The 16227-nt window shown below is 45.0% G+C and overlaps 1 protein-coding gene across 4 annotated transcripts in view; it reads left to right on the forward strand.

The window, feature by feature from the left end:
* Positions 1-585: 585 nt before the first annotated feature.
* ERA1 (Prenyltransferase family protein) overlaps positions 586-16227 on the forward strand; it is a 67012-nt gene continuing 51370 nt past the window's right edge. For 2 of the 4 annotated variants that reach the window (XR_015266744.1, XR_015266747.1), the window contains exons 1-3: positions 587-965; positions 1125-1211; positions 11624-11729. Coding sequence is in view for 2 of the 4 variants with exons in the window: in XM_086803479.1 (XP_086659605.1) it covers positions 832-965; positions 1125-1211; positions 11624-11729 (327 nt within the window). In the remaining 2 variants the exon portion in view is untranslated. Of the gene's footprint in view, positions 966-1124; positions 1212-11623; positions 11730-16227 lie in introns of all 4 variants that reach the window. The other 2 variants (XM_086803479.1, XM_086803473.1) reach the window with 2 other exon arrangements.

Raw genomic sequence — 16227 nt, forward strand, 5'->3', positions numbered from 1 at the left:
AATGACAGAAGGACTTGTCATGAACCATGGTTTTGTGGTAATGACATGTAGTTTTATTATTTACTACTTCACCAACTAATCATCACTTGGGCAAATATTATATTTATCAGCTTATCTAATATGACTGGGTATCCATCAGTGGTTCATGATTATTATTTGGCATTCCATTAATGAGGGCTAGTTCAGATTGCTTTCACTTATGGTAATAAAACAATTGGTTGGCATACTTGTTTCCAGTAGCCTAGGGAGGTTTTACATGGGTAGACAACTTTCTCCTTTCTAAAGCTAGTAAGAAGCAAACACACATGATTGGGCAAATTCTACCCCTTTGTCTTTGGGCTAAAGAGTTGGGAGGAAGCACACTCTCACAATTGGGTAAAAATGATTCTCACAATTTCTTGTAGAAAATGTCGCAACTTTTTTTTGTTTTTGGCCTCCCTTTGGCAGGCTATTGCATTTTTTTCCCTTAGATCAAGAAGCTCCTCTGAGTTCTCTTAGTAATGCAGTGCTTCTTTTACTAAACGATCATGCAGACTATTCTAGTGCCAATTTTGCTTAGCCTTAAAAGATAATGTTCTCTCTCTCTCTCTCTCTCTCACAGTCTGCACCAACTAGCACTTCTACAACTAATGAAAAGGATGGTGGGAAGAAGATGAGGCAATGCATACATAGTTATGACATGACATGATATTATATTCTTCCTAAACTTTGAATGGGAATGTGTCTGTGCAACTTGTGAACGAATTGTTAACCCGCCCTTCACCTAGCACTTCGCAATCACCTTCAAGGCCGCCCCCTTCACCACAATCAGTACCGCAGGAGTTGGTCCTGATGGCGTCTCCTGCTTCCACGGGTGCAGCTGATGGCCTTACACAGACACAGAGACATCAGAAAGACTTGGAGGAGAAAGTATCAGTGATGCTACAAGCGTTCTCATATGGATCAGCCCATCAACATTCCATGCTGTGAGTGTTAGCGTTTAGTGTCTTGTTATGCTTTAGGTTAAGGGCTAGTTACCATTGCATGCTGTGAGGGAACCCTTACCATCGCCAGAGGTTTAGGGTTTATTGAAATGGCTAGTGTTTATAGGGCTATCTTCTCACTCATGTCTGTTGTGCCTGCAGTTTGGAACTGTGGCGACATGAACACGCCAATTTTTGTCTCAAAGGGTTGAAGCAGCTCGGTCCTAGCTACTGTGTTTTGGATGCAAAGTAAGCTACTCTTGTGGCCATGGTACTGTATTTGTTTTGAAAATAAATTAGCGGTGAACATAAATTAATAACTAATACATGACTTAACACTTCATATTATGGCATTGGGAGATTCTTAATGATAAGCACCATTCTGTACGTTCAAATGGATGTAATGGCACATCATAGAATCCCTTAGTTTTTAGGACCTTGTGATATGGGGATTTTGTTACAAGTACACAATTTGCTTATGTAGGTGCAATCATGCAAGCTTGAATGACCCTCCACATGTATATTTTGATTACGTACTTCTTGATCGTGCCCCCACCAAGCAAGCCTTGGCTTCTGCTTCTTAGGACACCGGTGCATTTATTTGCAGAATAGGATTTCATGCCAAATCAAAGAGAAAAGAAAAATAGAAGAAATGTCTTTAAGATCTTACAAGGGCCAATGAAAGTAACATGACAATGGGATAGTTGGGGCAAGTTCAAACAAGTACCGCCAACTTAGGCGTTGCGTGAGGATGGCAACACAGCTCAGCTTTAAACTCTGAGAGCTACAAAAGGCCAAGTAGACTCTAAATGTCAATGGGAAGGATGAATAGAGATTCCATCCTTAGACATTACAAATCCCAAATATTCGATGCAATCAGTGAAGAAAGCGTATTTACTCTTCTTGACAAAAAGCTTATGTTTCCTCAAGATTTCTAACACTTGACAAACATGCTTTTCATGATCTGCTTTATCTTTTGTATGGACTAAAATGACATCAAAGAATACCAGACATAATCATCCAACTACTCTCTAAAGATCTCTGACACAAGGTGGTTGAATGTGGGGGAGCATTTGTCAATCCAAATGGCATTATTGGGAACTTATAATGTCCATATCATCTGGAGTTGAATGCAGCCTTCAGAATGTCTAGATCTAGATCAGATAATAGCCTGACTTTAGATCAATCTTTGTGAACACTTGGGCATACCATACAATTTCTCCAAGAGTTCATCGATTCAAGGAATGGGATACTTATATTTAATGGTTAACTAAACTCGTGATAATCTATCCACAACCTCAGTGTTTCATCCTTTTCCTGATTGAACAACATAGGAGCGCTTGAAGGAGAAACACTTGGCTTGATTAATCCGTAATCCGGTAACATACTTGTTTCTCACAAAACCCTAGAAAAATAGATTGGAAAGATCGTGCTCCGTGCATTATTCCTTCATCCTCCCCTGGTTTAGGGCGCTTTGATACCAACTGTCGGGGATTCACGCAACATTTTTGCGATGGAATTTTCAGAAAATCACCTAAACACAAGACAAATACATGGTTAGTTCCCAATAAGGGTTTGGCAGGCTAGCTCACCACTCACCCATAGATCCGAGAATGTTCACCCCCAAGCATAGGGGCTAAGGTTTCGTCCATATAGACCACACCGAACTAGCTCTGGCATCCCATGAGGTAATGAGTGTCTATGACTGATGAATGGTCTCTTGAAGTGTGAATGCAATCCATGCTCAAATTCCTTACTAAGGCAACTAATGCAAATGAAAGTGCCTAACTTTTTGAAGGCTATAAATAAGCCCAGTGGTTGATAACTTGATTTAGCCCTTAGTAACATGAATAGCGTAAGGTTAGATTTGAGGAATTGGTTTTCTTGCTACATGCTATCAGAGTTTAGGAAGTTTTTACTTAGCAAATCTAGAATATTCCATGTAATATGTTAGATATACCTAGTTCAGTATCATATAATAAATTAGATAGAGAGAACCAATCTATTATCATTCCTCTCTTTCTCTATTCCTTCCTCTGTCTATTTTTAATTTGATGCATCAAAGTAGTTTTAATACCATGCTTTTGTTAGTGCACGGTGACAATAGCAAACACTTTTTGACATGTTTTCTGATATCTTAGTTCCTTTTTTTGACTTATTGAATGGCACAATTTACAGCTTTGCAGTCATTGAAATAGGTCCTAGCCTCGACCTCAGGTAGTTGTAACATGTGGAAGGTTACAGACAAGGATTATACTTTGATTAATGGAATTCAGCACCCTCAATCTTGATGATGAATAGCACAATATGAAGAGGATACAGTGCAGAGAGAGAAAGAAAGAAAGAAAGATTTTATTAACGTCTTCCAAAAGACCGAACTCGGCCTATGAGACAAATCGGTGTACCTCTATCGGGTATCCTCTGTCATCCCAACAAAATGAAAAAGTACTGAACTAAAACGTTGAATCTGGGTGTGCAATAAGTACAATGAGTGGGGGGAGGGGATGGAGCTCTACTACTAGGAGAATGCAAAGCTATATGCATGGAGTATACAATCATGATATGCAACCTAGCTAGCTCCATCCTGCACCATACTGGGGGTATAAAATGGTATACATCAATGAAGGGGTTGTCCACAGCTCCCTGAAGAACATGCCTGGGTTTGCTCTGAAGCGAGCTAGTCGCTCCGCACCCTCTCTGTGAAACTGAGCTCTGATCTCTGTCATCTCTCTCTGGTATAGGCGTGGTGTCCGAAAGCCAGGTGTCCTTTGTGTCCTGCGGGCTCTGAGTGTCTCTGCTCTATGGAGAGTAATTCCCTGCCGTGTAGCAGTTGGGAGTGGGATGGATCTCTGAAAAAATGTAGTAATCTGTGTCTGTCGTCCCCCCTCTGGAGTTGTCTGAAATGATGTCTCTCTGTGACGCTGTATGTCTAGAATGAATCTCCCCAGTATGCGCTGGTCTGTCGCCTCAAAGATCTGGCGTAGGGAATGTGGCTCTCTGAATAAAATGGGATATCTCTCTCTGATGGCTGTATATGCTCCTCACTCTCCACCTCCTCTCTGCACAATCTGCATACCCTCTCCTCTCGAGGGATCCGTGCTGCTCTGCCAGTCTCGATCTCCAATCGATGTGATGAAACTCTAAGCTGACCAATAGCCACTCGGGAGCCGTGTGGTAAAAAGCCCTCCATGTATCTAGGCCTCTCTATAAATCCATCATCAGTGATACTCATGAAGTGATCTCTGTAGTATAGCATCTTCGGTGGAAGAGGCTGTGTAGGCGATATCCATGTCTCTTGTGTATAGAGCTGCCATAGGTCCTGTCTCAATACTCTGTTCCTCTCACTATGAGAGAGACGGATATGTGGTGCATCCCTGTCATACTGGAACGGTGGTAGATGATCCATGTCTAGGCCATGGTGTGAGAACCAATGTGTGACCTGTGCATACCATGATCCTCTGTCTCCTGCCTCAGCTAGCTGTCTAGATGCCTCAAAAGCTCTGTATGACAATCTGTCCTGTGGCATCTCTCTGAATCTGTCTATCAGGCATATAGTCTGGAATATGGCCTCTACCATCATAGGAGGCGCAGCAAACTCTGCTCGGATAATGTCATGAGGTACTGACGGTTTGCTGCGTATCATGCGTGCCATCATGAGGACCTATGGTCTCTCTATCTGTGTCCACCAATGGGTAGCAAGGCCTGGCGCCCATACCGCTGCTCCATACATCAGTGCCGGTGTGACTAATGTGTCAAATAGCCACCCCTTCGTCCGGGGCTCCTGAAAATGCGCTTGGTGGCACTGTCTCTCTAGCATAGCCAATGTTGCATATCCCTGTGTCAATCTAGCTGTGGCTGCTGAACCCACGGTGAAGCGTGTGGCTGTTGCAGAGAAGGTAACCCCTAGGTACACGTATGATGTCATCACCTCCACCCGGCGTCCTGCGAGAGAGAATGTCAGCTGACTCCTGCCCTGTCTCGATGTATGAAAGACCATAACCTTGGTTTTCCCAAGGTTCACAGTAAGACTCCTCTGTCTGCAGAAATCATGGAGTGCATGTAGATGCTGCTGTAGACCTCCTGGAGACTCAGACACTAATACAATATCATCAGCATAAAGCATAATATGTATTGAGGTACTTACTAAATCAACTCCATCTCCGCCTCCCCGTGTAATGAAGTGAGCCACCTCATCAATGTATAACCCAAATAGCGTGGGGGAAAGTGGGCATCCTTGCTTCACACCAATGGTGCTAGCAATAGTCTCGGACATACCTCTTGGACATCTGACTTGCCCAAAAACCTGCTCATATAATGCATAGATGCCCCATGTCATATCTGGTGGTATGCCAAGAGACTGCAGGCGCTGAAAGAGCCTCTCTCGTGGTACTGTGTCAAATGCCTTGCGGAAATCCACAAAGCAGCAATAGAGCTTTCTCTTCCTCACTCTGGCCTGATCAATCATACATCTCAAAGTGAATACATGGTCAGTGGTAGAGAAAGCTCTCCTGAAGCCTGCCTGCCCTGATGAGCGTAATCCTGCTCGCTCAGCATATAAGCTAAGCTCTTGCTCCAACACTGCACCATAGAGTTTGGCCAACACGCGGCCAACCATAACCGTCTTGTAGTTGCTCGGATCGAGCATATCCCCTGTTTTGTGAATCGGCACAATGGTGTGCATCGTCCACTCCGCAGGCAAACCCTCTGCTAGTGCCCTGTTAAACAGGTGTGCAAGAAAAGGAGCCAAAGAATCTACTGCATATATGAGATGCTCACCCTGCAGGCCCATATGGTCGGCGGCCCGTCCATGCTGTAGGCGGCGGATAGCTTCCTGTACCATCGAGTGGGTAAAGAAGCTAGCTGTGGTAGGTCGAGGCTACTGTGGCTGAGGTATAGGTGGCTGCTGTGGGGCGTGGTATAGGCCCTCTGCATATGTGTGCCATGTCTGTGGGTCTGCAATAGGTGTCGGTGTCCGGGGCTCTCTGAAGTGCCGCCATGAGATAGGGCTATCTCTACTCATGAAGAAATGAAAGATCTCTTACCATTACAGCCCAGCTGGCATCACTACTACACACGGCTGCATTACAGAGCTTCCCACATCGTGTCCACTCAGGAGAGCCTGCGAGATCTAAGACTGCGCCCCAGAACAGATGGTATGATGACGAGTGCAGAGCCCTATACTCACGGCTCCGCATACAGAGAGCATTGGGAGCCATCACAGAGCAGGAGTCGAGGAGAGAGATGAGGAGACTTACTCGCCGCAAAAGGCGGGCCTTCGCAGAGATACAGGAGCTAGTCCATAGGTGCCAGGGGATCCATGAGTAGGAGCCCATCCTCTACTCTGTCATGTCATGTGTGAAGTAGATGGTAGTGTGTGGCGTCCGTATATGGGGGGCTGGTGATACTGGTGATCCGGCTAGAGAAAATGCCAAGTATGTATGATCTGCCCTTATAGGACGAGGTGGAATGGAGAATGAGGTGACAAGCTGTGATGCCTCCAAAGACCCCATAATGTAGTCTACCACCGTGCCTTCGGTCCGTGTATGACCTCCATGTGGGAAGCATGTCAGCCCTCTTGATCCTGGCCACTGTAGCATCTCGTTATAAATAACGAGACGATGCCTGGCTCCCAACTCTAGTAAGTGGTCCCCATAATGTCCTCTGTCTGGTCCAGTGTCCTCTGATGCCCGACTAGCCCCTATCTCCTCTGGATCCACAGGGTGGAGGATCTCCGTGTCATCATAGTCATACACCTCACACTGTCTGCTCTGTGTGTGGGCATTGAAGTGGCCCGTAAGAAATACTTCCCCTAGTGTAGAATAATGCATAATCTCCTCTGATAGACAAGTGTATGGCGAGGCTCCTGTCTCCTCCTCCTGTGGCATGTCCTCTGTAATGACATAGGAGGATCCTGATGGAGGAAAGTAACATAGGGCTATGTATATAACCCTGTCTTGTGAGAGCTGTAAGCTGATCCACATGTATCTGGCCTCTGGATCCTGTGCTACCACTCTCAGTCTCCCCTGTAGCTCCCGTTTGAATAGAACTGCTACTCCCCCCGACCCTCTCGAGGTACCTTGGCGTGTGGTCCTCCTGTATGCTGACTCCCACTGGAATCCCTCTACTCGAGGTAGCCCTCTCTCTGGGCTCTGATGTGTCTCTGTCAGAAGTATGATGTCTCTCCCCACCATAACATGCTCCAGTCGTCCAGGCTACGCCCATGGTGAACCATTACAGTTCCATACTGCCATGTGTATCTCTGTCAGTGGCCTGGACTGTGTCCCATAGGCCCCAAACCGCTAATCCATGGGCCGGCCACCATCAATGATGACCCGACCATCTCGATAGAAGGCCTTCTTGCCTTCTCTCCTCGCATGTAAGACTCGTGGCATGCAAGCTCTCCTATGCTCAAGCTGCATCCTCGTGAGATCATCATCCAAGAAAATAGGAGCTCCCTCTAAACCTCGTAGTATGACCCTCTTCCTCATGAAGGTGACCCTCTCCGTCTCTCCTGCAAACTGTAGGATGAGGGCTCGCTTGCGTGTTGAGTCTTTCCCGGCTCTCCATGCTTTGGTGAAGGGGAGAGGGTGTTCTTCCCTGTAGCCGAGCTTCATGCATAGAAGCTGTCCATTTTTCTCGGGAGTGGAGTCGGGTGTCTCGGCTATACCTGTGACTCGAATGTTGAGGCGGCGGGCATGCCTCATCTTCTCCTCCTCAATGGTGGTGTGAATGATTTGGTGTTCTACCCTTTGAGTCTCCTCCCTCACTTCTTTACGGATGTTCTTCTTCACCACCTCAACCCATCCTGATTGGAAGAGAAAACATTGTTTTGGGTCCCAAATACCCTCTGAAGGACCCTCACCATGAATGGTGTATTTGCTATATTGCTGAATGTGTGGAGGACTGACTATCTGGCTGTAAACAGCCTCTGGATGACGACTTGGAGACTTTCTTCTTCTGCGTTTCCGGAAACGCTCCTCTACCTTGCGTTTGGCTATGCACAAGCCTCACCAACTTGTAGAAATCTCGGATGAATGACCCAAGGGCTAGAACGATCTATTTATAGGAGTATGGGGCTGTCGCAAATAGACTGACCTGTTGTAGGCCTGGCCAACCAGCAAAATGAGGGCAAAATAATCATTTAATGACGTGTTTTCTCATGTGTGCCCCCCCAAATTTGGGTGCCTAGGTCTGGTTGCTCCCGTGGGTCCCTAATGGGTCTTGGGCAAGCCTCCAATGCTGCCCAAGGTGCCACACCTTATCCTTAAGCCATAGCTGGTCCACAATCCCCTTTTTGGTGTCTGCACACCCAGCTGCAAGCCTAATAAGTGCTCAAAACACCTCTACATCATTCCAGAGGGTTACAAAGATGCGCGAGACATGCATTGACATCATGTGCGGGACATGCACAATTGACCATGATCATGTACAAGACTCATACACTTGACCATGATGCTCTACCATTGAACCTTGGCTGACTCAGCCCGGACAAGGGAGCACATGGGACCAGGTAACCACCATAGGCCTTGCACATGTATTGTATACATATGTCCACATGGCATCTAGGTGCCGGATGCACGTGACATCCCCTTCTACTTAACTTGACGGAATAGTCTTCAAAGAAACTCTTGTTAAGCCGTATTGCTTCGTGTGTCCCTTGATTTTGAAACTTCGTTAGAAATTGATGCTCTCTACGGCCGGAGCATGCTTGAAACGGTGCAAAAGGGTCTATTCTAGAACCATCACTTTGGCTTTGTGGATGATGTCAGATTCATCTTGGACATTTGAGGGAAGAGGTTCGGCATAGTGCTTTAGCTAGCTAACATGAAACACATCATGGATAGTCCAACTGGAAGGTAACTTTAACTTCATGGACATCTCATTGATCTTCTTGATGATGGGAAAATCTTTGAAGCTCCGAAATGATAACTTTAATGTGTGCTTCATAATCCAGAGATATATCCATTCCCCTTCCGAGAATTTCACATCCCTTCTATCCTCGTTGGCATGGCGAGTATAGGTCTCCTGCTCTTTGACCAACCTGTCCTTCATAGACTCTAAGATCTTTTGGTAAGACTCCATCATTCGGTTTGCCAATTGCGGAAGAAAAAGAATCATTGAGCATTGCTTGAACCAAAGGCAAATAATGTTCCCACTTCGGTTGCTTCGGTTGTTGGTCGTGGGTGCAACACTTAAGTACATAGAACACCTATTAATTGTAAACCTCTATCTAGTCGTCCGTTTGGGGTTGGAGTGCATTGGAAAAATTCAACTTAGTCCCAAAATTATCAAACAATGCCCTCCAAAAATGACTTGTGAACTTGGCATCACAGTTTGATACTATGGTCCTAGGAACGCCACCAATCGGGTACCAATGTTGGATAAATAGCTTGGTAATGTCCTTGGCAGTTAGGTTAGCCCTGCAAGAATCAACATAACAAATTTGCAAAAACAATCAAGTGTCGTGTACTATGCTTACCTTGACCAAGAGGCAAATTTGTCACAACATCCATAGATATGTCCTGAAAAGGTTCGTTAGGAATTGGCAATGGTTGTAACAACCTTGCTTTCTTTCCATGAGACGCTTTTACCTTCTGATAAAGTGGACAATGGTGCACAGGTGTGAAGTGCCCTGCCTCATCTTGGGCGAGTAAAACTGCCGCTCTAGCCTCTCCAACATAGAGTTCATGCCCTTGTGACCGCCAGTGATGGACATCATGGAGAGGAGCTGCTCGAAACTTCTTCAAGACAGAGTTGACTTTTGTAAAAAAGCCTACCATTACGTATCAAGAAGTGGCACGGTCTTGTGGCATCCAATCCAAGATTCCAATGTATGTTCCTATTGTGTACTGAATTCCTTGGAATCCACGTACGAGTGCTTCATCTCGTCTAGTCCTATACTAGTGAGTTCCATGCATGTGGGTTGAATATGGGAAACGGTTCCTTTTCTGCCAAGTGTATTGGCCACTAGGTTAGCCTTGCGTGGGAGATACTCAATCATTATTCCAATACTGTTGGAAGATCTGGCTCCGTTGGTGTTGACGGTCATTCCATTGTGCCCTTGGCATCGTTTGAAGCTAGCACAAAGCAGTGATGATTAGTGCGAACCTCAAATTCATATTCATAAAGTAAATGTTTCTAGTGTTTAAGGACCTGGGTCACGACAAGGAGTTCCTGATCATAGACCGAGTAATTTTGTTTTGCAGAATTCAGCTTACGGGACATGTAAGTAATTTGATGACCATTCTGGTGTAAAACAGCTCCTATGGTGATGTTACTCGCATTTGTGATAACATGGAATGGATTATCCCTCAAGGCAAGCGCCAAACAATATCATCCAAAAAGATGAAGACACACTTGCCTATCAAGTCTATAAAGACACACATCATCTTGAAGTTAAATGTTGCCGGAGCATTTGTCAACTCGAAGGGAATGACCCCAAACTCATAGTGGGTCCGTGTCATGTGCATGAAAGATGCCATGGACGTTCACCGTTGCTGGTCCAGAAGAGGCAGCCAGATAAAGAGTATGAACCAGGTAAAACCAGGATGATGGAGCACAGAGCACTTTTGGCACTGTAGACTGGAGCAAGGCTTGGAGAGCAAGAGGAAAAGCCTGTCGGCTGCCCACAGATGACATAAACTGAAGATCAGAGCCTGTCGGCTGTACCAGAGAAGGTTGGCTGCAAGGAGGCGGTCCAGTACAGGGTGTGGCGGAGCACCCGCAAAGGAGAAGACCAAGCATCAGTTGGCTGGTTGCAGTCGGCCAGCTTACCAGGGAATCTGAAAAATGTGCCGCTCCCAGTTAATGACTGGAGTGAACTTGGATCACCAACTTAGCACCACTCGTACCCATTCTTGTGCTAAGTCCCTCCACCTATTTGTCTACCGAAGCCAAGCGAAAACGTGCTCGTCGAGCGGCCTGTTCTGTAATCACATACTTCGTGCTATCACTGGCAAACAAGTCAACGACTCGTTGGCCACTTACGTAGCCAAAACTCTTGAGCTACTCGATGCACTCATGCTCTTGGTCTTGGGTGCCCTTTTGCTTACCTTCGAGCTCCCGGCTAACAATGGTACCAACCGTGGAATTGGGAACTGCTTAGAGGGCACAAGGGGCAGCAAGGGTCAGATGTGGGGCGTTGGGGTCTCTAGCATGGGCGCATGGAGAGTCTCCAATGTGGGTAGATGTGGGGCCTGGGCGTAGCAGCGTGGAGACTAGCAGTAGACTCACGTGAAGGTGAGGCACATTGGGCAGATCGGGGGTGGGGGCAGTTGACGTCGACGGTCGCACGTGTTTTTTGGGAGAAAAAAAATGAAAAAAATTGACTTTTTAAAAGTGAACAAAACGTTTTGTCAAAGGTTTTGAAGGTTTTGTAGAAACTCTGTCACAAACTGTTTCGCAAGTTTTGCTAGACCAAAACACGTTTTTTGGTGACTGTCCATGATGATGTATATCTTCATGACCATTGACAACTCTTGTCAATGTGCATGGGTGCTTGTGTGTGCATGTGTGCGTGCAAGGTAGGCCTAATAAGCACCCTCCTCTTGTCAAGGGTTCATGATTATATGTGTAAGTTTAGGTTAGTTTGGTTAAAAGTTCAATATTATGAAGGTTGTTATTGACATATTTTTTTTTCTATGGGTTTGTTGAGTTTTCAGCCGACCCTGGTTGTGTTACTGGATTTTGCACTCACTCGCACTACTTGGAGAGCAGATTGATGTTGAGCTTGGAAACCACGTGGTTGATTTCTTAACACGTTGTCAGGTATCTAGATCAATGTTGGATTGATTCTCATGAGGTTGCTTCAAAGGGGTTTTGCATTTTTTTTGTTGGTTAGTTAATATGCAAAAGGACCTTTTGTACAAACAAATGACCGGTCGTTAACATTGGCAAGAAGCATAACATAGATCACAAAAAAGAAAACAACAAATAGAAAAGAAAACAACAAATATTATGTACACAACACTTATGAAATAGAGCACATTTCTAGGCACAAGACTATGTTCCAAGGTTGCATGACTAAGTTTTTGGAGAAAAAAAATAATGCTCTTATTACATGAAATATTTATCATATGTTCACGATATTAGAGCTTCAATGGCTGAACTGAGAAAGGACAATGAGCTGAAAGAAAGGAGTTGGGCTGGCCGCTGCACACAAGAATTGCAGAGTGATGGATGCGTTAGACTTGGAGGAGGCTATTCATAGCCTCAAGCTTGCTAGTGGTTGCTACATCCCAAACAGTATTAATGAAGTGTTGACGGCCTAGGGTTAGGAGGAAATCATTAGTTCTTTACAGGAAGAAGAAAGAAAGAAGAAGTGCATTGTGTGTTGTTTTTTTTGTGTGACTTGATCTCTTGTATGTCCTTATCTGTGGGACTCCATAATTGGCGTGTGAAACTAGAGCCATGTGATTTATCCTTGACCATGAAAATTGGCATGAGAAACCATGAGCCTAGTTTTATCCTTGACACAATATGAGGCAATCTCGTGAGGGAGGGTTTGTTGGGAGTGTGAACCGCCTCCTAGAGAGTGGTAGTGTGTAAGTGTCTTGTTTGTGTGGGAGCCATCTCTTAGAGAGGTCATAATAATATCTAGCCTCTAGGTATCATGTGCGCCTTACATAAGCATGATGTCACTAAGGCAACCTTTGTAACTTATAAAGGTGCATGTACTTCATTGAAGAAATTAAGAAATAGTCACATCATTGAGTTATGTACTTCACTCTCTCTCTCTAGCATTGTCTTCTTTCTCTAAACTATCTCTCTCTCTCTCTCTCTCTCTCTCTATTTTCTCCATAGCCATGGTGACCTTCACCTTCAAGCTACCATAGCTCACCTCTATTTCAACAAATCCCTCTTGTGGAGAATTTTCCATGTTTGTCTAGAGCTTTTTGATGCGTGTTGACTTTCCATAGATTGTTGTCACCATTTGGTCCATCTCCATTTTTGGAGCCACTTGTATGGGATTGTCACTCCATTGAGCAGCCTGATTCGTACCATGTTCATATGTGGCCAAGCCAGTGTCCCATGTGAAATGGTTAGTCGTCTTGTGTCACATGGACGGGAACCAATTTTGTGACACCTGTGTGTGACCAGTATTGTGTCATTTGGACGGGAGCCTGTTTGTTGCCACCCGTGTATGATCAAGATTGTGTCTTACCCATGGGACTGTCACTCCATGGTAGGATGGATATTTATGCCGAGCTTTGTCTATGGGATTGTCACTCCATAGGAAGGCCCGTGCCAGGATTTGTGTTTTGCCTATGGGATTGTCACTCCATAGGAAGACCAAGACTTCACATTTTTGTCGCGCTAGTTTTGTGCTCGACAAGAAATTCTTGTACAAGTTTCATGAAAGGGAGATTTCGTCCATTACATGTGTACATGAATTCATGTTTGCATGCATAAACTTGTTTTCGCATGACTTGTTTTCGTGTGTTTGCTTGCTATGACGTGCCAGTACACTAGACGGGGACGCCCCCAGTGTACCGTGGGTGTGTTGTCTGCTGATGAGTTTGTGTGGCATGTGAACAGGTGGTAAGTATTGCATTTTTGGCCTTTTTCAAATGTAAAATCTATAAAGTAGCGCAAACCTTAATATCTATAAGGTTGGGTGTTCACACATATTTAAGTTAATGGCTAGACACCTTTCAATGTGGGTGTCCAAGAATTAATCATTGATTAAGGCCTAATATTATGTTAGACTAAGGATTGCATGGGAAAAAAAATCGTCTCCAGTCCCACCTGTCGGCTGCTGCCCAAAGATTAACTTTAAATGTTGTTTTTTCAAGTCTTGTGTAGACAATCATCACCACCAGTTTTCTTCACCATGGAAGGCCACTGGGATGGTGATCTTTCCTCGTGAGTACCCTGATCGTGCCCTCACATTCAAAGAAGCGAGTGAAGGTCAATGGGGTTTGAGGAAAACTGGGAGCAAAGCTTACTTGGGAGCACCAGGTATCACTCCCTCCGTGGTGCTTTACTCTGCCAAGTGTTAGTACGGGCGTGCCTGTTGGTGCACGGTCTCGGAAGACCAGTGAGGGGCGGGTGTTCACCCAGTGAATGTCATGTGCATAGTGTATATCTATCATGTGCTACACGCACACAAGACTAGCTTTGAGGTTTGGGGAAGCTTGGAGCTAGGCAGATTGATTGGCGAGCTAAGTTAGGGATAGACTAACGGGCGGGCACCCAAGTATAGACGGGCGGGCGTCCAAGTGTGGACGCCCGATGACCGGCCAAGAGCCTATAAGCCTATAAAAGGGTGACCAAGGTTAGTCATTGGTGCATAGAGTCTCGCTGTCTTTGTGAGAGCTCTATGGTCAGGAGCCTGGATCTAGTGCAGACGTGCACTTGCTTTATGTAGCCAAGGCCGGCAGCAGTCTCGAGGCCCACAAGGGTAGCTTCGTGGCGGTATGGGACGTCACGAGGTAGAGATTGGTCGGTACGTCCATCTAGTTAGCTCAGCTTGTGGCTCCATGGGGACAACCAAGACTTGTGGACTTGTCCACGGCTGTCAAGGTTGGGAGGTGAGTCAGGCCTGCACCTCCTTCACGTTTGTTTGGTTTGTTTGCAGGTTTCGAGTCTTGTACCAGGAGCGTTCTACGAGGAGATCCTATGGGGATTTGACAGTGGTATCACGATGGACTGAATTAATGCAAGATTTTGATTTTGAGATTCGTTATCGAAGGGGGTCCATGAGTATCGCAGATGCGCTCAGTCGAATTAGAGAGGTGAATACTTTGTCGCTCACCGAGATTTCTACTGACTTATTTCAGTCATTGAGAGGGCTTTGCAGGACTGATAGTTATTTTGGTCCATTTTGGCAGAAGATCCAGGACGGGAGCTCATTGATTGACCAAGACTCAATGACTGAGCAGCCTACCATTCAGGTTGCAGGAGGTCAGTGGATGATTCGGAATGGTTTACTATTCCGTAATGACAAAATTTATGTACCACAGATCCCGGACATTAGGTCCAAGATTCTTAAGGAGTGTCACGACGCTCCTTCTGCTGGACACCCTGGGGTACACATGACATTATCGTTAGTGAAACACACTTTTTATTGGCCAAAGATGAAAGGGTATGTAGAAGATTATGTTCTCAAGTGTCAAGTTTGTAAAGCAAATAAAGCTGAATGCTTTAGACAGGCTGGGCTGTTGCATCCTTTGCAAATCCTAGGTAATAAATGGGAAAGTATTTCCATGGATTTTATTACCGGATTGCCAAGAACACGTATTTGGGTTGTGGTGGATCGCTTGACAAAAAATGGCTAGATTTTTACCGACACGGAAGACCATTACAGCTACGCAATTAGCACGGCAATTTATTGAGCAATTGTTTAGACTGTACGGGTTACCGCAGGACATAGTCAGTGATAGGGACTCTAAGTTTACAAGTGACTTTTGGAGGCTTGTTTTTGAGAAGTTGGAAACAACTTTGAATTTGAGTTTCTCAGGTCATCCTCAATCTAATGGCCAGAGTGAAAGAGTTAATTAAATTTTAGAGGATATGCTTCGAGCATATGTCTCCAAAAGAGAGAGTTCATGGAAGAATATCTTCCTATGTTAGAATTTGCATATAATAGTACTAAGCATACGAGTACAGGTTTTAGTCCTTTCATGCTTATGTATGGTTTTCAACCTCGATCAGCTGTTACAATGGGATTTTCAGGACTTCAACATGATGCAGCATGTAATTTTTTGCAAGATATGCAAGAAATGTTATAAGTTGCGAAAGAATCTATTAGAAGTGCTCAAGACAGAGACAGATTTTATTCTAATAGACATCGTTTACCTAGAGAGTTCTTTGAAGGAACGATGGTGTATTTGCGAGTTCCAAAAGATTCGGAGACTTTACGGACAAGTTAATCTCCGAAATTATCCCCTAGATACTGTGGACCATTTCGTATTACATGACGGATTGGTTCAGTCGCATATGAATTGGATTTGCCTTCTCATGTGAAAGTTCATCCTGTATTTCATTGCACAGTTAAACCCAGTTCTCAAAATTTTGCAAGCCACCCTTAGGGATTTTCCCTTAGGTCTGCATTAGTAACCCATCCATCTGCATTCTTGCACGGCATATAGGGTTGCACATGGCTTGCATAGTCATCATCATAGCAGTCAGTCTTGCATACCTGTTGCCCATGAACTCTCAGGGAAGAATGACATCCATCATCAAAGGAGGACATAAGTTTTGGATTCAACTGGCAGCAGCAGGGGGTTTCTCTTCCATAGAAGACGGAAGTTTGCTCCAACAT

The sequence above is a fragment of the Cibotium barometz genome, chromosome 1 (assembly GCF_041138505.1).
Source record: "Cibotium barometz isolate CiBa-2024 chromosome 1, ASM4113850v1, whole genome shotgun sequence".
NCBI classification, from domain to species: domain Eukaryota; kingdom Viridiplantae; phylum Streptophyta; class Polypodiopsida; order Cyatheales; family Cibotiaceae; genus Cibotium; species Cibotium barometz.